The 24,316-nt window shown below is 47.8% G+C and overlaps 1 protein-coding gene across 1 annotated transcript in view; it reads right to left on the reverse strand.

The window, feature by feature from the left end:
* Nucleotides 1-2,008: 2,008 nt before the first annotated feature.
* ttll7 (tubulin tyrosine ligase-like family, member 7) overlaps nt 2,009-24,316 on the reverse strand; it is a 163,609-nt gene continuing 141,301 nt past the window's right edge. Inside the window, exons 19-20 of the mRNA XM_078218982.1 lie at nt 16,930-17,103; nt 2,009-2,232 (exon numbers count right to left, since the gene is read on the reverse strand). Coding sequence (XP_078075108.1) covers nt 2,112-2,232; nt 16,930-17,103 — 295 coding nt within the window. The 3' untranslated portion in view covers nt 2,009-2,111. The remainder of the gene's footprint in view (nt 2,233-16,929; nt 17,104-24,316) is intronic.

Here is a 24,316-nt window from a genome sequence, read left to right on the forward strand (position 1 = left end):
ATCCCTCTGACACTGAGGGGCAATTTTCCATGGCCAATCAACCTAACCTGCACATCTTTGCACTGTGGGAGGAAACCGGAACACTCGGAGGGGAAAATGTGCGAACTCCACACAGTCACCCGAGGCCGGAATTGAACCCAGATCCCTGGCGCAGTGAGGCAGCAGCGCTCCCCACTGTGCCATTGTGCCACCCTAAAGGGAATTAGCGAACTAGTTGGGGCAGAGGTGGTGGTGTAGTGGTGATGTCACTGGACTGGTGGCCCATCCACCAACACCATTGGCCATTTTACCGTCCTGAGAGCGAAATAGTACTCTCACCTGAACAAATGAGCCACTGAACGGGGAGATTAGGCTGGGCCCTGGTCGGATGGCCACCTGAAACTGATTTAGGTTCACACTGGGAAAGGGAGACTTCGCCGGGATATGGGAACAACCCCCTGGCGCGAATCAGCATCTAACTGGAGGATGACGGAAAGGCACCGCGGAAACCCGGAACAATTCCATTCATCATGAGGTGGCGAAGGTGAGAATTCCCATACCAGGCCGGAGTGAGTAATTGGATCGAGAATGACTGGGTACCAAAGAAGCCACGAGGCGTATTTTCAGCCAGCTGAAACCAAATTAAAAATAAAATCAGATGTGTTCACTTTCCTGACAATGAGAGTGAAGCACTCGAGAAATAAATTAATCAAATATAATCATTAGCAGCGCAAATCAAACAAAACTGAATCTCGATGGCTTCTCTTTCCAAACTGAGGGAGAAAGGAACACACTTGTCTCCTCTTCAACCCCACCTCCCCACCCCCCAGCCAACCCCCTTCCCCCTCCCCCTCCACCTGCCACCTCCCCCACATCCCCCTCACCACCAACTCCCTCTCGTGGCCTCCCATCTGCACCCTCCCCCTCACCCCCTGCCCGCTATATTTCCCTGTAAACATTTGGAGTTGGAAAACGATGAGACGTTGGGTTAAGGGTCAAGGTGGGTTTTTCCTGCAGTCGATTCAAAACAGTGCGCTTGATTTAATGGCTGAAAATCAGGCAGGGTGTGTCCTGCATAGCCCCGACTGCCCGCCCCCCCCCCCCCCCCCACCCTGTTCCCCCACCCACAACAATGTCCCCCCACCCTCACCCCCACCCCCACCCCCACGAGTACCTAAAATCCGCCTGTGATTAACGTCAGGTTGGCGATCTGACATCACCACGCCAGTCTCCAATATGACGGAAGGCGAGTTAGTGCCGTGACCGTCATTTTGAAATCACCAGTCAACACCTGGGCTTGTTAACGAGCCAATCGTCCGCAATCTTTCATTACCCATTCCCAGAGGAGTAAATCTCCCCGTTCCGCCCGCCATGGGAATCATAGCGGGCGAGGGGCGGACCACAGAAAGGTCTGTTGACGTCGGGCAGGATTTTCTGGTTTCGGAGGCGAGCACGGCCGGAAAATCCCGTCGCAAGTTTTTTTGGGGAGTCAGAGGGGGAGAGGTTGGGTGGGGGGGGGGTCGGTGGGGGGGGGGGGGCGGTGGGTGGGGAGAGCTGCAGATTCCTTCTTGCCAGGCATGACAAGGTGTGGGAGGGAAGGCCAGCCAACAGGATCACAGCTGCTTCTGCTGGTGAAGGCGGCGGGGTCTGGAGGTACTGCAGCTTCATTTATTCACCAGTTTTAGCCGGCCGTCAGCAATAGGGAGAGATTGAGAGAGCAGGCGGTCTTTAAATCGGCGGCCGTGGACACCTTCCTGTTCGCAGCGTGGCCCCCTCTCCCACCTGAAGCCTTGGCCTAGATTGGTCAGGGAGGGCCCTTTGCCCCGGCTAATTGGCCACCTCCCAACTGTGTGGCTGCCCGACACTCGATCCGCCGCACTCGGAAAGCGGGGAGCGAGCTATTTCCCTCCCCCCCCCCCCCTCCCCCTCCCCCCCCCCCCCCCCCCCCGCCATCCCCTCCCCCCCCCCCTCCCCGAGACATCCAACCCAATGTGGCTAGATGTGGATCAGAGAGTGAACAGGCCCAGCTCCCATTGCCAGTCTGAGGAGGGTTGAGACGCTTGCTTGTCGTAGCGGCCCTGCCAGTATCTACAAAGCGCTGCAAAATAAAACACAAACTCCCCGTGGGCAGCTCAGTACTGGTTGAGCCTGCTGGTGTACAGGCTGCGGGTGCGGGGCATCCCTGTGGAACTGCGGCTGAAGCCGGTTGGTAGAGTCTTCATGGTCAGCTGGTACCCCGGGGGCGGCAAGTAACTGGGGAGAGACAAAAGTGAGAGTCAGTCACCTGGCGGCAATATATTTGTGTATCAGTCAAAGACAACTGAAACCAGCTTCGACAAAGGGTCGTCTGGACTCGAAACGTCAGCTCTTTTCTCTCCTTACAGACGCTGCCAGACCCGCTGAGATTTTCCAGCATTTTCTCTTTTGGTTCCCTTAAACCGTCCCATCGGTCAAGGACTCCCGATTCTCTCCAATCACCAACTTTTCCCATTTAATTGTGACTTGGCTGAAGTCCGCCCAGGTGTCTATGCTACGTAGGCACACAGGAAGAGGAGGAGGCCATTCAGCCCTTCAGAACCGTTTCGCTATTCAATGAGTTCATAATCTGTATATCCCGGCCACACCCATAAACCTTGAGTCCAGATCATTTGGCACAGTAAAAATCAAACTCAGATTTAAAATTATTAATTTAAGCTGACATCAACTTCATTTTGAAGGGGAGGGGGGTGGTTTCCACACTTTTACCCTCACCTTTTGCAGAATTTAATGCCCTCTCCCATGGTGGGGGTATTTAATCTGGTGGGACAGTGCAGGGAGGGCACTCTGTTGCCTCTCTGTCTCTGCCCCGGATTGAGAAGGCTCATGGCCTGGGACACCACCACCTGGAGGTTTCCCTCTAAGTCACTCACCATCCTGACTTGGAAACAGATCGTCCTTCCTTCACTCTTACTGGGTTAAAATCCAGGAACTCCCTCCCTAACGGCACTGTGGGTGTATCGATACCTCAGAAACTGCAGCAGTTTAAGAAGGCAGCTCAGCACCGCCCTCCCATGAGCAATTAGGGAAGGGCAATGAATGCTGGCCAATCCAGTAACACCCACATCCTGTAAGATGGATATTAAAAATGATCTCAATGAATGGCAGAGCAGATTCGATGGGCCAAATGGTCTACCTCTGCTCCCATGTCTTTAGTGCCTCATTTCACTGTTGCTTGCATTCAAACAGCAGGAGCTAGGAGCGTCGCCATGGTGACTCGTCCAAAGAACAAATGCTGAAAATCACTCCCCTGCCCGTTTTTCCGTCCCCCCAATCCCCAGCTCCAGCCTGTGACCCACTCTCAGTGATTCCCCCTCCCACCCTCACCCGCCTCCGGCCTGTGCCCTCCAGTGACCCTGTGCCCTCTGGTGACCCTGTTTCCTCTGGTGACGCTGCACCCTCCGGTGACCCTGCGCCCTCCGGTGACCCTGCGCCCTCCGGTGACCCTGTGCCCTCCGGTGACCCTGAACCCTCTGGTGATCCTGCGCCCTATGGTGACACTGTGCCCTCTGGTGACTGTGCGCCCTATGGTGACCCTGCGCCCTCTGGTGACCGTGCACCCTCCGGTGACCCTGTTCCCCCCTGTCTAAACACTTTTTAAAAGACAAAATTGTGCCCGCCACTACTAGTACCTCTGGCAGCTTGTTCCAGACACTCACCACCCTCTGTGTAAAAAATTGTCCCTCTAGACACTTTTGTATCTCTCCCCTCTCACCTTAAACCTATGCCCTCTAGTTTTAGACTCCCCTACCTCTGGGAAAAGATGTTGACTATCTACCTAATCTATGCCCCTCATTATTTTATGAACCTCTAAAAGATCATACCCAAGCCTCCTACGCTCCAGGGAAAAAAATCCTAGTCTATCCAGCCTCTCCATATAACTCAAACCATCAATTCCTGGTAGCATTCTAGTAAATTCTTTCTGCACTCTTTCTAGTTTAATAATATCCTTTCTATAATAGGGTGACCAGACTGTACACAGTGTTCCAAGTGTGGCCTTACCAATGTCTTGCACAACTTCAACAAGATGTCCCAACTCCTGTATTCAATGTTCTGACCAATGAAACCAAGCATGCCGAATGCCTTCTTCACCACTCTGTCCACCTGTGACTCCACTTTCAGGGAGCTATGAACCTGTACCCCTAGATCTCTTTGTTCTGTATGAATGCCTTCTTCACCACTCTGTCCACCTGTGACTCCACTTTCAAGGAGCTATGAACATGTATCCCTAGATCTCTTTGTTCTGTAACTCTCCCCAAAGCCCTACCATTAACTGAGTAAGTCCTGCCCTGGTTCGATCAACCAAAATGCATCACCTCGCATTTCTCTAAATTAAACTCCATCTGCCATTTGTCAGCCCACTGGCCCAATTGATCCCGTTGTAATGTATTTATAGCCATAGAAACCATAGAATCCCTACAGTGCAGAAAGAGGCCATTTGGCCCATCAAGTCTGCACCGACTCTCCAACAGAGCATCCCACCCAAATCCTAACCGTGTAACCCTACTATTTAGCCCAACTAATCTCCCTAACCTACACATCTTAGTACACTAAGGGGCAATTTAGCATGGTCAATCCACCTAACCTGCACATCTTTGGAGTGTGGGAGGAAACCAGAGCACCCAGAGGAAACCCACACAGACACGGGATGAACGTGCAAACTCCACACAGTCGCCCAAGGCCGGAACTGAACCCAGGTCGTAGAATCATAGAATCCCTGTAGTGCAGAAAGAAGCCATTTGGCCAATCGGGTCTGCACCGACCACAATCCCACCCAGGTCTAATCCCCATAACCCCACTTATTTACCCTGCTAACCCCCTGACACTAAGTGGCAATTTAGCATCGCTAATCAACCTAACTCGCACATCTTTGAACTATGGGAGGAAACCGGAGCATCCGGAGGATACCCGGGCAGACATTGGGAGATTGTGCAGACTCCACAGAGACAGTCACTCAAGCTGGAAATTGAACCCGGATCCCTGGCGCTGTGAGGCAGCAGTGCTAACCACTGTGTCACCAAGCCTTCCTATATTTGGCATAAAGAATTCCCACTCCCATGAATATGACAGGTCAGTGAGAGGGCCATTTACGTCTGACGTATTTAAATTATAACCCAGTCAACTTCCCAGAATGCATTGATAAGAATCCTGCACTTCCGTGTTCAAAATGAAATATTTTTGAAACAAAGATAGAAACTTTTTCCGACTGGCTTCCTGAATCCCAAAGATCCTGACTGCTTCTGGGTTCCTGAACAAGGAATCTGCTGATCTCATGGGCCCTGAGATCTAGACTTTACTGGATCCAGAATCCAGAATCTATGAAAAGTAAATGGTAAATGTCCAAAAATATATATATTTTCTTAAAAACTGGTTTCAGCTATTGATTGTCACAAAAGGGTGGCACAGTGGCTCCATGGTTAGCACTGCCGCCTCACAGGTCCAGGGACCTGGGTCAATTCCAGCCTTGGGTCACTGTCTGTGTGGAGTTTGCACGTTCTCCCCGTGTCTGCATGGGTTTCCTCCGGTTTCCTCCCATACTCCAAAGATGTGCAGATTAGGCTGATTGGCCATGGTAAAGCTATGAGGAGAGATTGGGTAAACTGGGGTTGTTTTCCCTGGAAAGACGGAGAATGAGGGGAGATCTAATAGAGGTGTACAAGATTATGAAGGGGATAGATAGGGTGAACGGTGGGAAGCTTTTTCCCAGATCAGAAGTGACGTTCACGAGGGGTCACGAGCTCAAGCTGAGAGGGGAGAAGTATAACTCAGATATCAGAGGGACGTTTTTTACACAGAGGGTGGTGGGGGCCTGGAATGCGCTGCCAAGTAGGGTGGTGGAGGCAGGCACGCTGACATCGTTTAAGACTTACCTGGATAGTCACATGAGCAGCCTGGGAATGGAGGGATACAAACAATTGGTCTAGTTGGACCAAGGAGCGGCACAGGCTTGGAGGGCCGAAGGGCCTGTTTCCTGTGCTGTACTGTTCTTTGTTCTTTGTTGTTCTAAAAGTGACTCTTAGTGTCAGGGGAACTCGCAGTGTAAATACATGGGATTACGGGGATAGGGCCTGGGTGGGATTGTTGGTGCAGGCTCGATAGGCCGAGTGTAAGGATGCTATGATTCTCACAGCGCTGGGGACCCGGGTTCAATTCCGGCCTCGGGTCACTGTCTGTGTGGAGTTTATACGTTCTCCCTTTGTCTGCATGGGTTTCCTCCGGGTGCTCCGGTTTCCTCCCACACTCCAAAGATGTGCCATGACAAATTGCCCCCCCCCCCTCCAGTATCAGGGGATTAGCAGGGTAATTATGTGGGGTTACGGGGATAGGGCCTGGGTGGGATTGTTGTTGGTGCACGCTCATTGGGCTGAATGGCCCCCTTCTGCACTGTAGGGATTCTAGAATTGTAGAATCCTATATCCAAACGTGGTTGCGGGGTGACCTAGGGGAATGCACACGTAATTCCAGCCGTTTACACAGCTCTGATGTTAAGTGCTCCACCATTGGCGGCCATGCCTTCGGTTGCCTTGGCCCTACACTCTTAAATTCCCTCCCTAAACATCTCCACCTCTCTACCTCACGTTTCTCCATTAAGACACTCCTTGGAGACTGGTCATGTCCCTCAATGATCCCTTATCTTTGTGTCAAACATTGTTTTATAAGGTTCCTGTGAAATACCTTGAGATATTTTTGTAGATTTTTACTGGGTTAAAGGTGCTATATAAATGCGAGTTGTTGTTGCGGTCGAGCACCTGGGGACAATATATCAGTTAGTGACATCGTACTCTTGAGGGGCGGCATGGTGGCACAGTGGTTGGCACTGCTGGCGAAGAGCATCAGGGACATAGGTTCAATTCCGACCTTGGCTCACTGCCTGTGTGGAGACTGCATGTTCTCCCCGTGTCTGCATGGGTTTCCTCAGGGTGCTCCGGTTTCCACCCACACTCCAAAAATGCACAAGTCAGGTGGATTGGTCACACTAAATTAGAGTCATAGATGATTACAGCATGGAAACAGGCCCTTCGGCCCAACTTGTCCATGCCACCCTTTTTTTAACCACTAAGCTAGTCCCAATTGCCCGCGTTTGGCCCATATCCCTCTATACCCATCTTACCAATGTAACCGTTCAGATGTTTTATAAAAGACAAAATTGTACCCGCCTCATAGTGCCCTGTAGTGTCCCAAGATATTCAATTTAGGGGGAATTGCAGGGTAAATACGTGGGGTTGTGGGATAGGGCCTGGGTAAGATTCAGTGCAGATTCAATGGTCCGAATGGCCTCCTTATGCATTGTAGATTCTATGATTCTATGAAAAGCAATCCATCATGGTAGTTTTTGGAACAAATGGAGGAGGATCAATGCTCACAACATCCCTCGACACTCCTCCTGGACCTCCCTATCCCATACCGACTGTGACAGGAATTGTTGGTAAGCAACCTTAGAAGGCAATAGCCTGTCACAGCCCTGATGGGACTGCGTGGTCTCGTTCAGTGCTGTACCATTCTATGATCTCGAACTAAGGACGTACCCACACCAGAATCGGATTGTTAATTTGAAGTGGGCTTTTCTTTGCGCCAACACTGTGGAGGTGGTGGACTCAGCCTCGGGTCATTGTTGACCAAAGACATGAACTAAGAGGGATCTCAGTATAGGGCAAAATCTCATTCCATGCTTAGTCTCATTGCCCAGCCCGTTCTTGTGGTGTGTGAATGCAGAGATAGTCTGGATTTATGAATTAAACATAATCCACTAGGCTGTAAAACTGCAAACAAATGCGAAATTCTTGATGATAAATTGATAAGTCGAATCAATTAATAAATGATGTGCAGTAAAAGCTCTGGTGTAAATGACGCAGTAATTGTTATCACAATTCCCTATCATTTACACCATTTTTCACTGGCATGGATCACGAGTGAAATTGGATCAGTCATGAATATTTGACAAGACTATTTAGTCATAGGAAAGGAAAATAGCAGAAGGGGATAATTCAACGCGCTGTGTCTGCCTCAGTAATAGTTCCTCATCTTACTCAGTTTTCCCCTTTATTCTTTCATGGGAATGTGGATGTCACTGACAAGGCCAGCATTTGTTGCCCATCCCTAATGACCCTTGAACTGAGTGGGCTGCTGGGTCACTGCAGAGGGCTGTGGGTCTGGAGTGACATGTGTAATGACGATGAGGTAATTTTTCCCTCTGTGCGATTTTGGAACCACCCAAAGGGATTCCTCGCCTCCTGATCTTGTACGAGTGTGCGTGAGGTAATAGGATGCTACTGGTTTTGGTAAATTAAGATGTGGAGATGCCGGCATTGGATTGGGGTAAACACAGTAAGAGTTTTAACAACACCAGGTTAAAGTCCAACAGGTTTATTTGGTAGCAAATGCCATTAGCTTTCGGAGCGCTGCTCCTTCGTCAGATGGAGTGGATATCTGCTCTCAAACAGGGCACAGAGACACAAAATCAAGTTACAGAATTCTGCTCGGCTCAGGTCACTGTCTGTGCGGAGTCTGCACCTTCTCCCCGTGTCTACGTGGGTTTCCTCCGGGTGCTCCAGTTTCCTCTCTCAGGCTGAAAAATGTGCTGGTTAGGTGCATTGGCCGTGCTAATTTCTTTTTGATTTGATTTATTATTGTCACGTGTATTAACATACAGTGAAAAGTATTGTTTCTTGCACGCTATACAGACAAAACATACTGCTCATAAAGAAGGCAACGAGAGAGTGCAGAATGTAGTGTTACAGACATAGCTAGGGTGTAGAGAAAGATCAACTTAATGCAAGTCCATTCAAAAGTCTGACAGCAGCAGGGAAGAAGCTGTTCTTGAGTCGGTTGGTACGTGACCTCAGACTTTTGTATCTTTTTCCCAAAGGAAGAAGGTGGAAGACAGAATGCCCGGGGTGCATGGGGTCCTTAATTATGCTGGCTGCTTCGCCAAGGCAGCAGGAAGTGTAGACAGAGTCAATGGATGGGAGGCTGGTTTGTGTGATGGATTGGGCTACATTCACGACCTTTTGTAGTTCCTTGCCCTCAGTATACCCGAACAGGCGCCGGAATGTGGCAACTAGGGGATTTTCACAGAAACTTCATTGCAGTGTTAATGTTACTTGTGACACTGATAAATAAACTTTAAAATTAAACTTTACATCACTATCTCCCTGTGCCTACTGTGATCCCATTTTCCCACTCTTTAACATGTCTTTTTTTTTCAAGTGGTTACCAAATTCCCTCTTAAATGTTGCCTTAGCATTAACGGTGACCTGTGGTGCTACATTTCATGTCACAATGACCTTTGTGGCAAGATGTTTCTTTCACTGGAGAATTAGTTTAACGGAATTCACTGAATCACCAACTGTGGGAATGGCTAGAACGGACAAAATTCACTCAGTGAACTCTTCCTGTTTAATGATCAAAAATGTTGATTTTGCAATTCCTGATTTCTTTCATTCCACCATTGATGGCCGTGCCTTGAGCTTTCTGGCTCTTAGCTCGGAATCCTCTCCTTATATTTTACCGTCTCCCTATCTCTCCCATCTCATTTAGATAGTCAATATCTTTTCCCAAAGGTAGGGGAGTCTAAAACTAGAGGGCATAGGTTTAAGGTGAGAGGGGAGAGATACAAAAGTGTCCAGAGGGGCAATTTCTTCACACAGAGCTTGGTGAGTGTCTGGAACAAGCTGCCGGAGGTACTAGTAAAGGCGGGTACAATTTTGTCTTTTAAAAAGCATTTAGATAGTTACATGGGTACGATGGGTATAGAGGGATATGGGCCAAATGCAGGCAATTGGGACTAGCTTAGGTGTTTAAAAAAGCAAGGACGGCATGGACAAGTTGGGCCGAAGGGCCTGTTTCCATGCTGCAAACCTCTATGGCTCTATAAGATGTCTCTTAAAGCCTACCTCTTTGACCAACCTCTTGGTCATCTGTCCTAATATCCCCTTACACAACAAAGAGCTCTGACGAAGGGTCATCCAGACTCAAAACATTGGCTCTATTCTCTCTCTGTAGACACAGCCAGACCAGCTGAGATTTTCCAGCATTTTCTGCTTTTGTTTCAAACTTCCAGCATCCGCAATATTTTGCTTTTAACCCAACATTTCATTTAATGCGGTTCAGTGTAAAATTATGTCTGAAAGCATTGTGGAATGTTCAGCTAATGTTTAAGGTGCTATATATAAATGTAAGTTAAAGTTTATTTATTAGTGTCACAAGTAAGCTTACATTAACACTGCAATGAAGTTACTGTGAAAATCGCCTAGTCACCACACTCCGGTGCCTGTTCAGGTACACTGAGGGAGAATTTAGCATGGCCCACGCACCTAATCAGCACGTCTTTCGGACTGTGGGAGGAAACCGGAGCACCCGGAGGAAACCCATGCAGACACGGGGAGAACGTGTCGACTCCGCACAGTCAGTGACCCAAATTGGGAATCGAACACAGGCCCCTGGCGCTTTGAGGCAGCAGTGCTAACCACTGTGCCACTCTACTTGTGGTTGCTGTTGCTGGGGGGGAGGGAGTGAAAAGAACTAAAAAGAAAGCCTTGCATTTTTACAGCACCTTTCATGACCCAAGGAAGTCCCAAAAGCTCCTCACAGTCTGCGGAGTAGTGTAGAAGTATAATCACTGTTGTAATGTATTAAATAAGGTAGAGGTTTCAGCACACTTCTCCATTCACAGCTCTGAATAGCAGCGCATCAGCATTTTACCGCGTGTGCTGCAGCCTTTGGGAGCAGCCGAGAGGAGGGAGGCGACAGCTTAAATTGATTTCCTCAGCTGACAACAAACTGCAGCTCATGCCGCAGTCGTGTTGTCCTTGCGCCCGTCTTGCCCCTGCCAGTTGTGAGCTCTGGCTGCTCCTCTTGGTGCCACAGCCCTGGCACAAACGTGGGGGCACTTTCACCTCTGAGCCAGGGGGCCCTGGGTTCAGTGTCCCACTCCAGGGACTTAGCCACACAATCCAGGGTGGCACTCTCTATGGACAGAGTACCACACTGACGCCATTTGAACGAGACTTTAAAATCGAGGCCCCACCTGGACTCCCGGAGCTTCTGGCCACGCATATTAAAGAAAAAAAAGGCGTTCTGGCCAAGGCCAGACTGTCTGGTCATTCTCACAGTACAGTTTATGGGAACTTGCTGGGAAACAATTTAACCATTGCATTTCCTACATTACAATAGTGACTACACTTCAAAAGTATTTCATTAGGTGTAAAGCACTTTGGGACATCCTGAGGTTCTGAAAGATGTTACAGAAAAATCAGAATCACAGAATTGTTACGGGCACAGAAGGAGGCCATTTGGCCCATCATGTCTGCACCGTCTCTCCAAACGGGCGTCATGTCGTGGGGAGGCATGGCAGCACAGTGGTTAATACTGCTGCCTCACAGAGCCAGGGACCCAAGTTCGATTCCCGGCTTGGGTCACTGTCTGTACAGAGTCGGCATGTTCTACCCGTGTCTGCGTGGGTTTCCTCCGGATGCTCCGGTTTCCCCCCACAGTCCGAAACACGTGCTGGTTAAGTGCATTAGCCATGCTAAATTCTCCCTCAGTGTACCCGAACAGGCGCAGTAGTGTGGCGACTAGGGAATTTTCACAGTAAGTTCATTGCAGTGTTAATGTAAGCCTACTTGTGACACTAATAAATAAACCTTTAAACTTCCATGACTTGGTGCCATTCTCCTGCTTTTTCCCCGTACCCCTGCACATTGGATGATTACTTGAATAGGAACAATGCGGCAATGTGGCACAGTGGTTAGCACCACTGCCTTACAGCGCCAGGGATCCAGGTTCAATTCCAGCTTCAGGTGACTGTCTGTGTGGAGTTTGCACGTTCTCCCCGTGTCTGCATGGGCTTCCTCCAGATGCTCCGGTTTCCTCCCACAGTCCAAAGATGTGTAGGTTAGGTGGATTGGCCTTATAATAATGTCCCGGGATTAGTGGGGCAAATATGTGAGGATATGGGGATAGGGTAGGGGGTGGACCTGAGTAAGGTACTCTGCTGGAGAGTTGGTGCAGACTCAATGGGCCAAACAGCCTCCTTCTGCACTGTCGCGATTGTATGAATGTCTCAATTGAACCTGTCCCCACCACACTTCCAGGCAGTGCATTCCCGACCCCGAAACACTCCGTGAGTGAAAAGGTTTTTCCACACATCACATTCGCCACTTTTGCAAATCGCTTTAAACCTGTGGTTTAAAGTTTTTTTTCACAAGCAAAAATTAAGTCTTTCTTTCTTGGGCCATGCAGACCAAGCTTATCACTGGAGTTGATAAAGGCACCAGGATTGTCATCATTATCAACATCCTGTCCCCTTGGACACGCTCAGGGGTGAGGAGGGAGTCTGCATTACTCTTGGGCTGGCCTGTTTTGACAGGGAGTAATTGGGAGAGTGGGGGTAGCCTTTTCACCTGCCAACCACCAGGGAAATAAAGAATTGCCGCGTCTCTAATTTGCTGCTACGTTTATGCTGAACGTTTAGAAATTAGCTGGGCAGAAACGCTCCTCACTGCAGGTCCCGCTGGTTTACAAAAAAGGGATATCATTAATTTGGAACAGCAGCTAACAACTGGTCTGTCAGAGGAAAAGATCCATGAACAGTGTAATTGCGACCAATCAGCAAGCGGAAATCGGGTTGGGAGGACATCTCAGTTCAATATCTGTTCAGTGACTGCAGCCGAAAGAAGTGATACGGATGCAAATTGCATGTAGTTTATTTTAGCAAAATATATATCTTCCATGTCAGCTTTGACCCTTTTGGAAGCACTCTGACTTGAGACATGAAATTATGGATTCCGGCTTCAAGCCAGAGCCTAGGCTTAAATTCCAGGCTGAAATGTGAGTGCAGCACTGTGGGAGTGCTGCACTGCCTTCAAGAGTATGAGGAGAGATTGACTAGGCTAGGATTGTTTTTACTGGAGTTCAGACGAATGAGGGGAGAACTCATAGAGACTTATAAAATTCTAACAGGACACACAGGGTAAATGCAGGGAGGATGTTCCCGATGGTGGGGGAGTCCAGAACCAGGGGTCACAGTCTGAGGATTCAGGATAGACCATTTAGGATGGAGACGAGGAGATATTTCTTGACCCAAAGAGCCTGTGGAATTCATTACCACAGGAAGTAGTTGATGCCAAAACATTGAATGCATTCAAGAGGCGGCTGGATATATCACTTGGGGCGAATGGGAATTAAAGGTTATGGGGAGAAAGCAGGATTAGGCTATTGAGTTGGACGATCAGCCATGATTGTGATGAGTGGTGGGGCAGGCTCGAAGGCCTCCTCCTGCTCCTATCTTCTATGTTAAGAGGAGGCATTCAAGGGAGGCCCTGAAGTTAAAGATCTCAGGGAACTGGTCAAAGAAAAGCAGAGGAAATTCTCTTGGTCTTCGGGCCAAAAGCTACTCTTCAACCAAAACGGCCAGGTTAGTCAGCCAGTATCTCAGTTCTGGGGTGGGACTTTTCTGCTTATAAAATAGCTGCCACGTGTTTGGGCTAATAGATCAGAAAACCTAGACTCGAGGAGCTTTCATCTTATGGGGTAGTGTCAAATGTTGCATGAAGGTCATTCTTGCGAGATATCTCGAGATGCTTTACTCTGTTAAAGGAGCTATTATAAAGGCGAGTTGTTTTTGTAAACTTCTGTTCTTTGTCACTTGCCTCCATTCAATTCGGGAAAAGTCCCTCTGACGTTAGGGATCAGTGATATATGGCTGATGCCTGCATTGGCTCAAGGGCTTGAATGGAAGCTTAAGGGGAGGTGATGGCATAGTAGTATTGTCACTAGACTATCCAGAGACCCAGGTTCAAATCCCACCACAGCTGATGGTGAAATTTGAATTCAAAATCTGGAATTTTTTAAAATGTCTAATGATGACCATGAAACCATTGTCAATTGTTGTAAAAACCCATCTGAGTTTAATGTCCTTTAGGGAAGGAAATTTGCCATCCTTATCTGTCTCCAGACCCACAGTAATGTGGTTGACTCTCAAATGCTCAGAAATGGAGGGCAGTTAGGGACGGGCAATGAAATGCTGGTCCAATTAGTGATGCTCACATCCCGTGAATGAATTGAGAGATGCTTAGCCCTGTTTGCAAAGACTTCATTTTAAGATATTTCTGCCTATGCAACTAACTCTGCTAAGCTTAACTATTGTAGCTGGCTTGACTACATGTAGAATCAGAAGGCATGATGGGTTAGCTAAACATTGACTGCATTCCTGAAGGGTACACAATGCAGGCAAACAACAGCATAACAGCAGCTGCAAGGATTGTTTTTCTAGTCGGAGACAGCATGTGAAGGACACTTCCAATAATGAGATAAGGGTAGAAATATAGTTTGGATTTTAGAGTGTTTTAGTTCAGTTCAGGACCTAGCTGTGAAGCCAGCCCCCAAGTTCACTTTTTCCTGCTTCTGTCATGTTAATTTTTTTAAAGTCCAGTTCAATGAAAGAAAACCAGTTTAAAACTCGTACCAAGTGCTGTCCCTCATCTGTTCAAAGGAATGAATGGACCCAACAGAGTAAAAAAACAGACCCTCGTGTATCTTAATTAGATATGCCCAGCATAATTTCACACTTGGCTGTTTCTCCTCCATTCATAGATATGAATAGGCAGCTTCTCCCATTGTCCTTGCCAACCAACATTCCCAACAAACGAAACAAGAACAGGAAGTGCTGGAAAATCTCAGCAGGTCTGACAGCATCTGTGGAGAGAGAACAGATCTCTGGCCACGAAGAGTCTCACAACACCAGGTTAAAGTCCAGCAGGTTTATTTGGCAGCAAAAGCCACTCGCTTTCGGAGCGCTGCCCCTTCGTCAGGTGAGTGGGAGTTCTGTTCACAAACAGGGCAGATAAAGACACAAACTCAATTTACAAAATTTACGCCGGCATCTCCACATCATGAAGGGTCATCCAGACCTGAAACATCAGCACTGTTCTTTCTCCACAGATGCTGTCAGGCCTGCTGAGATTTTCCAGCATTTCCCGGTCCCAGTATTTCGCTTTTTTCTCCGCAAATGATCTGGTCCTTTAGCTCATTGCTCTTTATGGGAGTTTGTTTGTGAGCAAATGTTTGCAGCTTACAATTCTACAGTGCTTACTCTTCAAATAGACGTACTTGGTCGTAAAACACTTTTGGGACATCCTCTGAGATGATGAAAGAATCATAGAATCCTAGAATCCCTACAGTGCAGAAGGAGGCCATTCGGCCCATTGAGTCAGCACCGACCACAATCCCACCCAGGCCCTATTCCTGTAACCCCATATATTTACCCCGCTAATCCCTTAACACTAGGGTCAATTTAGCATCAACCTAACCCACACATCTTTGGCCCGTGGGAGGAAACCGGAGCACCCAGAGGAAACTCATGCAGACACGGGGAGAATGTGCAAACTCCACACAGACAGTGGCCCGAGGGCGGAATTGAACCCAGGTCCCTGGCGCTGTGAGGTAGCAGTGCTAACCACCGTGCAACAGAAACGCAAGATTTCCTTTTCTTAAAAAAAAATGAAACTCCCTTTTTATTGCTCTGTGCCATTCTTTACAATTGCCCAGATCAAATGTCACCAGCCAATGTTCCACCCACTTCCATGTTTCCTGATCATTTAACTGTGGCAATGTATCCAATAATACTTCAACTTCAGGCTTTGGTTCTGCCCTTGCCTAATTCCTTAAATTAATGATCATATGAGAAGATTTTGCATCCCCTCTTTCTGGGCACGATTTGAATCCAAGATCCTGTTGTAACATGGATGTCTCAATGAGCCAATCTTGAGACTTGTATATTTAAACATGAACCATTTGTTGTGAGTCTTTAACTTAAGAACATAAGAACATAAGAAATAGGAGCAGGAGTAGGCCATCTAGCCCCTCGAGCCTGCCCCGCCATTCAATAAGATCATGGCTGATCTGACGTGGATCAGTACCACTTACCCGCCTGATCCCCATAACCCTTAATTCCCTTACCGCTCAGGAATCCGTCCATCCGCGCTTTAAACATATTCAGCGAGGTAGCCTCCACCACCTCAGTGGGCAGAGAATTCCAGAGATTCACCACCCTCTGGGAGAAGAAGTTCCTCCTCAACTCTGTCTTAAACCGACCCCCCTTTATTTTGAGGCTGTGTCCTCTAGTTTTAACTTCCTTACTAAGTGTACAGATCCAAGGTTGCTGTCATTCATGGTGCTGCTTCCCTCCAGACTGTTGTCTGTGAGCCTATTACCATGCGACTCTATACATCATACATCAGGAAAGGTGATGGCCTAGTGGTATTATCGCTGGACTATTAATCCAGAAACTCAGCTGATATTGTGAGGACCTGGGTTCGAATCCCACCACGGCAGATGGTGGAATTTGAATTCAATAAAAATATCTGGAATTAAGAATCTACTGATGACCGTGAAACCATTGTCAATTGTAGGAAAGGCCCATCTGTCTCACTAATGTCCTTTCGGGAAGGAAATCTGCTGTCCTTACCTGGTTTGGTCTACATGTGAATCCAGAGTCACAGCAATGTGGTTGGCTCTCAGCTGCCTTCCAAGAGCAACTAGGGATGGGCAATAAATGCTGGCCAGCCAGCGACGCCCATGGGGCGTACCATGGGTACTGTTATTCTTCACATTAACCCTTGCTCTGCCAAGTACCTTTACATTACAATGGCATGCACACAATGTCGCAACAGGTCCCAGAGGGGAAAGGACAGCGTCTGGTCTATTGTTTCACCCATTTGACTTCTTATGGTTCCTTGCATAAATATCAACGGCTGCACGCCAATTGTAAACCTGGCAACACTCAATCACTGCGAGCTGAGTTACCTTGTTTTCCCATTTACTCTTGGCACTGACCTGTTTAATGATCCTTCATCTTGGTGTCTCAGGATTACACAGTGTCATCTGTAAAGCGGAGTGTGGATAATAGCCTCTCACCTGTTGTCTTCCCATTCGTGGCTAAAGCCAGAGAAGGACCCCTTGGAGTCAGCCGCGTATCTGTAAACCACGAGTAGGCAGTCTTTACAAAGCTGCACCAGCCTCTGACAGCACTGCAATTCCTGGGAGGTGGACGCCTCCGCACTTCGGTTGAACATGGTTTCCCAGGAGTTCCTGTCACCATAGAAACAGACATCATGTTTTAATATTCTTGGGGCGGACGGGATCAAAGGTTCTGGGGAGAAAGCAGGATTAGGCTATTGAGTTGGACGATCAGCCATGATCGTGATGAATGGCGGAGCAGGCTCGAAGGGCCGAATGGCCTCCTCCTGCTCCTATCTTCTACGTTTCTATGTACCCCCTGTGAGATACCACATGGAAGGCCCAAACTGGCCCCCAAATTACCTTAACTTATAACCACCTTCAGAATGAATCCTCAGAAGGATGACCTTGCTATAGAGGGAGTACAGTGAAGGTTTACCAGGCTGATTCCTGGGATGGCAGTATGAGGAGAGACTAAATCAGTTAGGATTATATTCATTGGAGTTTAGAAGAGTGAGAGGGGATCTCACAGAAACTTATAAAATTCTAACAGGGCTAGACAGGGTAGATTCAGAAAGAATGTTCCCAATGGTGGGGGGAGTCCAGAACGAGGGGTCATAGTTTGAGGATAAGGGGTAAACCCTTTAGAACTGAGGTGAGGAGAAATTTCTTCACCCAGAGGGTGGTGAATGTGTGGAATTCACTCCCACAGAAAGTAGTTGAAGCCAAAACATTGTGTGATTTCAAGAAAAAATGAGATATAGCTCTTGGGGCTAAAGGGATCAACGAATATGGGGGGAAGGCAAGATCAGGATATTGGATTTGATGATCAGCCATCATCAAAATATATGACAGAGCAGGCTTGAAGGGCCGAATGGCCTACTCCTGCTTCTGGTTTCTATGTTTCTATGTAACCCTTCCTAAGCCCCATCACGGAGCCCAAGCAACTATGTCGTCCGAAAGATCAGTCCTGTGGGCATTTGGGGGGATGGAGCACAGCCCCAGACAATGGCAGCTATGGGAAATAACGCAAAGAGCTCGATCGTACCGGCTGTTGGTGCCAGGCTCCTGCTACAGTGAGGTCGGAGAATTTAGCACCCAGCAGGATGGGAAAATCCCACCGGCGTGAACGGTGGTAACATTCTGGCCATAATCTTTAGCTGTTGAAAGCTAATGGGATAATCCATGTCTGCTCTCCACACTGAACCGGGTGCTTACAATGTGATTCAGACAAGCGGAGGGCACACAATAGACTAAAATGAAGTAAATCCCGATTCCACATCTGTGGAGAAATGAACATTTTGCTATTCTCTAAGCTTCTTGCTTTATTAAAGCGTGTGCAGTAATGTATCTCAATGTCATTCCCAAACCAATTAAAAGCACTCACTTCATAAGTAGACCATCTTATTTCATTATAATGCTCTTTGCAGTCCTCCCAGGAGAACAGGATGTCTAATGAAATTGTATGCTTATAACATTTTCCTTACTGTGCTTCGAGTTCACAGTCGCACTGATAAGATTACAGTATTATGATTCATAATCATCAAAATCAGCAAAGAAATCTATCATTTGTATTTCACGTCAGAACCAGTATTTCACCATTCTCCACAGTATTTCTGTCTGTACCGCTTTCCAATGTTAAATGTTTGGATTTCTGATATCGAATGTCAACGTGCTCACTCTACCCAACTCTCTCCCACGGACAGGAGCTCAAGGGTTACAATCTGGTACAAGCCATTCAGCCCCTTGTGCCTGCTGCTACATCCATCCCGACCCATTTGGTTAAAGGTTAAAGGGGCAACAGGGACAGCTGCTAATTCTTCTTCAATGCCATGCACCAGCCCAATTTCAGTATACGAGGGCCATTTCTGCACTATGGCTGGGTCAGAATCATGGAACTCCCTCCCTAACAGCATCCTCGGTGTACCTACAACTACATAGTTCATGGTAAAGGCTCATCGCCACCCTCTCAAGGGGGCAATTAGACGAGGACAATAAATCCCAGCCACGCTCGCGAATGGATTTTAAAGGTCTAAAATTGGCAAGGATCCATTCATTGCTGGGGGGAATGGAATTGCAATTGCTGCTTCTCAACCTTCCACCCTCCCCACTCCGCCCGATCCGGGTCTGCACTAACTCTCCGAAACATAATCTTACCTTGGCCCACCCCTTCCACCCTGCATCTGTACCAATGTAACCCCGCGCATTTAGGCCAATCCACCTAACCTGGACATCTTTGGAGTGTGGGAGGAAACCGGAGCACCCGGAGGAAACCCACGCAGACACGGGGAGAACGTGCAAACTCCACACAGACAGTGACCCAAGGCCGGAATTGAACCCGGGGTCCCTAGCGCTGTGAGGCAGCAGCGCTAACCACTGTGCCACCTGATTGTTCTCCCATTGGTGGGAGGAAGAAGGCCCAGAGGACACGGATTGGCAAAAAGCCCAAAAGCAACAGGAGGAGAAGCTTTTTTTTTTGCATTGAGTTATTATGATGGGGAATGTGCTGCCTGAAATGGTGGTGGAGGCAGATTCAGTAACAATTTTCAAAATGGGGGTGGGAGGGGGTGTGGGGAGAAAGGTGGGTTTGCGATTCGGTGAACAGATTCTCATGATATCAGGCATGACTCCTTCTATGCTGTAACCATTCTGTGATTCCATGGTCAGGGTTTTAAGGCCCTTTCCTCCCCGGGGCATAGTACAGTCTTGTCAAAGTAAACGTCCATTTAAATTCCCCCATGGTGGGCGGGATGTAAAATCCTGGCCGATGATTCTATGGCTAGCAGAGCTGGAATGGTCTCTTGAGAGCAGGTTCAAATCAAGGGAGTGCAGACAGCGTTATCCCCAAACCGTACCGAGATTTTAGCCAGAGTTTTACCGCAGAACTGCTCGCAGAACGGAATTCTCCCGTTGGCCTCGGGTGGGATCTTACGAGCCTCGTCCGAGCGAGGTCGTAAAACACCGGCCTTTATCTGTCTCTTTTGCTCGCTGCAGTAAGATCACGAGGTTTCCCTGGTGAGGGGGAGGGTGGGGGGTGGTGCGACACCCCACGGTATCGCAGCCATTTGGCAGGGGCTGCTTCTCCCTGCCCATCATTGTTCGTCTGTTTGTTCTGGAGCCTTGGCATTCTGAGAGGTGAAACGGGCAAACCTCTCGCACAGCGCCCCATCCGCAGAGTACGAGCCGACTGGGCAGACTTTGCAAAAGTTAATAATTCCAAACAGAATAATCGGAGATCAAATCTGCAATGTGCTTGAGGGGTTATCGCATTATGATGAGCACCACTGAGCTCCATGTTGATTGAAACACTGTTTTATGGCGGAACGCAGCTGGTACAGGGGTGAAATTGTACCGTGTGTTAATAGCAACAAACACATTAATGAGTTTGCATCAAATGTGGCTATTTTAAAAGGAGGCATTAAGACTCATTAACATAGCAGACAAAAGAAGGTAAGTACACATTAGTGTGTTTGTTATGAATGTGGCACAGTGTGTTGTCAACCCCATATCCTTTAAGGGATAAAACCTTCCACACTGTGCTTCCTTAAAGAGGAAAGTTAAACACAACAGAGGCCGAATTAACGCTGAAACTGGGTGACATCCAACTCCATAAAGCCAGGGCAATATTTCCCCTGTTAGGATGTTGAAATCTTAGAGGGTGTGACAATGTGTGTTGAGTTTTAATAATAAGTTCTATTTTGGGTCCTTCTAGCCAGGCTGCACATGCAAACAAGAGGCGTACTTTCCACTCTGAGTTTTCAAAGGCGGCCATGTGGATTGGAAGATTTTGCCTATTCTATCCCACTAACCGCAGCCTTCCTGTAGCCAGACCTGCTGAGGAAATGCCCAAATGAGTGGAACACTGAGTAAGTACAATGGCAAATGGGGTCACAGAGCATTGAGTGCAACGATGACATGCTGTGGGATCTGGTATTCAAGAGAGCATTCTACCCCCTTTAGAGGACTGTCCTATATTAAACCCTTGAGGGATATTTCTATGAGGCTTCATTCTCAGTGTGCGGTCTTGCCAGGGGGGACACAGAATCGATCCTAATTGGACGCAGAATTGACCCTAATGGAGAGAGAGAGAGAAAAGTACAGCACAGGAACAGGCCCTTTGGTCCCGCCAAGCCCGTGCCGATCATGATGCTCTAACTAAACTAAACAAAAAAACTTTCTGCCTTTACTGGGTCTGTATCCCTCTATTCCCTCCCTATTCATGTACATTCATTTCCTATTCATGGCGGGGCAATGGTCGAGTGGTATTATCACTAGACTATTAATCCAGAAACTGAGCTAATGTTCTGGGGACCCAGGTTCGAATCCCGCCACGGCAGATGGTGGAATTTGAATTCAGTAAAAAATATCTGGAATTAAGAATCTACTGATGACCATGAAACCATTGTCGATTGTCGGAAAAAGCCATCTGGTTCACTAATTTAGGGAAGGAAATCTGCCATCCTTACCTGGTCTGGCCTCCATGTGACTGTAGAACTACAGCAATGTGGTTGACTCTCAACTGCCCTCCAAGGACAATTTGGGATTGGTAATAAATGCTGGCCCAGCTAGCGATGCCCATGTCCCACAAGTGAACAAAAAAAAACAAACCCATCCAGATGCCTCTTAAATGTTGCTCATGTACCTGCTTCCACCTCCTCTGGCAGCGCGTTCCAGGCACCCACCACTCTCTGCATGAAAAACTTCCCCGCACATCTCCCTTAAACTTTCTCCCTCTCACCTTGAACCTGTGCCCCCTTGTCACTGACACTTCCACCCTTGGAAAAAGCCTCTGACTATCCACCCTGTCTTTGCCTCTCATCATATTGTAAACCTTTCATCAGCCTCCGTCTTTCCAGTGAAAACAATCGTAGTTTATCCAACCTCTCCTCATAGCCAACACCCTTGAGACCAGGCAACATCCTGATGAATTTTCTTTGCACTCTCTCCAAAGCTCCCATGTCTTTCTGGTAGTGTGGCGACCAGAACTGCACGCAATACTCCAAATGTAGCCTAACCAGGGTTTTATATAGCTGCAACATGATTTGCCAACTCTTAAACTCAATGCCCCGGCTAATGAAGGCAAGCATGTCCCGTACGCCTTCTTAATCACCTTGGCCACTTGCATTGCCACTTTTAGGGAACTGTGGACCTGCACACCCAGATCCCTCTGTGTGTTAACGTTCCTAAGGGTTCAGCCATTTACAGCATCATTCACACCAGTATAATTCACACATAATCTCTAACCTGTGTTCCGAATGATGGGCCCTTGGCAGTCAATACCTTAATGAGGCCTCCACCTTACACAGGCAGATGTTTCCACCACTCAGAATGAAAATTATGTTGCAAGGCGGAATCAGAATGGGAGGAACAGTCACTTGGTTCTAAACGCCCCCCCCCCCCCCCCCCCCCACCTTCCTTCCACCCCATTCCCAAAGAGCTCCAATTCATCCCTCTTCATTCCAAAACTGAAAAGTCCAGTTCTCTCCCCTGGTTCCCTGTAGTTCATGATGTGGAGATGCCGGCGTTGGACTGGGGTAAACACAGTAAGAAGCCTCACAACGCCAGGTTAAAGTCCAACAGATTTATTTGGTAGCAAATACCATAAGCTTTCAGAGCACTGCTCCTTCGTCAGATGGAGTGGAAATCTGCTCTCAAACAGTGCAAACAGACAGAATCAAGTTGCAGAATACTGATTAGAATGCGAATCCTACAGCCAGCCAGGTAGTTCAAACAGGAGGCATCAACCTCATACTCCCGCTCTGCACTGCCTTCCGATGTTTGGTGCTTTCGATCTGTCCTCAGGACACAGGACTAAAGGGGTGGGCTGACCAAGACCATTGCACACTCTGATCTTCAATCCCTCTGACCTTTCTTCTACCATTTTGGTTCTGGAGAGGTTGTGAACTGTGATGAGCTCTAGGCCCCTTCCATCTTGATTCATAGCAAATATCAACACAATTCTTGAACTAAGATCAGTGACCATTCTATGCCCATGACCAGTATTTTATACGTGACTACATGAGGTTTCAGCTATCAAAGTTGCTTTATCTCTCTGACCTCCTTCACCCTGGCAATACTTTATGTTCCTCCCATTTTGGTCTCTTGCATATCCCTGATTTTAATCAACTCCATCTTCGCATCAATGTCATCAGTTGCATAGGCCCCATACTCTTTCCCTTGTTAACATGGCAGCACGGTGGCACAGTGGTTAGCACTGCTGCCTCACAGCACCAGGGACCCGGGTTCAATTCCCAGCTTGGGTCGCTGTCTGTGTGGAATTTGCACATTCTCCCCATGTCTGCGTGGGTTTCCTCCAGGTGCTCCGGTTTCCTCTTACAGTCCAGAAGACGTGCTGGCTAGGTGCGTTGGCCATGCTAAATTCTCCCTCAGTGTACCCGAACAGGCGCCGGAGTGTGGCGACGAGGGGATTTTTACAGAAACTTCAATGCAGTGCTAATGTAAGCCGACTTGTGACACTGTCCAAAGATGTGCGGGTTAGGTTGATTGGCCAAGATAACTTAACCCTAGTGTCAGGGAGATTAGCAGAGTAAATATGTGGGGTTACAGAATAGGGCCTGGGTGGTATTGTGGTTGGTGCAGACTCGATGGGCCGAATGGCCTCTTTCTGAACTGTAGGGTTTCTATGATTCTATGATAATAAATAAACTTAAACTTAACTGTTCCATCTCTCTCTTCTTTTGATATTGATTAAAGTCAACCTCTCTGTCTAAACTTTAAGATACTTGCTCTAAAGTCCTTATTTTGTTCAGTAACAAATTTTCACTGATAAACACTGTGAAGTGCCCTGGGATGTTTTAGTATTAAGTTAACAGCCAGTTCTTGTTGCTGTTGGACCCATTCACTTTGTTCAGCAGGTTCTGTAAGTTTTGGATTCTCTCCCTTGATTCCACTGTCCCTAAATGTTTGCATCATCTGACCAAATTTGATCAATTTCCATCGAGTTTCTGAATCCAGGTCAAATTTGGAACTGCAGTGATCCCAATATTGGCACTTGCAGCAGTACTTACCCCCGACAAACATCCAAACTGCTCCTTTAATCGTTACTTGTAGATTTTGATCTTTTTTCTTAGTCGCAGCTAGGTTTTGCTGTGAATTTTTGCATTTAATTGATAAACGTTTATGTGGAACTTTATCGGTTGTCTTTTGGAGATGTAAGTCAGCATTGCAGTGCAGTTTCCCACAGACACCCCTTGTGTGGTCGTTTCCATGAACCAGTGAGACTGAGGTCTAAGATCATGTCAGGTTGAGAGACTTGAATGGATCTCAACAAGTGACTGTTGGGCGGCACGGTGACACAGTGGTTAGAACTGCTGCCGCACAGCGC

Source organism: Mustelus asterias, chromosome 8 (assembly GCF_964213995.1).
Source record: "Mustelus asterias chromosome 8, sMusAst1.hap1.1, whole genome shotgun sequence".
Classification (NCBI taxonomy): Eukaryota; Metazoa; Chordata; class Chondrichthyes; order Carcharhiniformes; family Triakidae; genus Mustelus; species Mustelus asterias.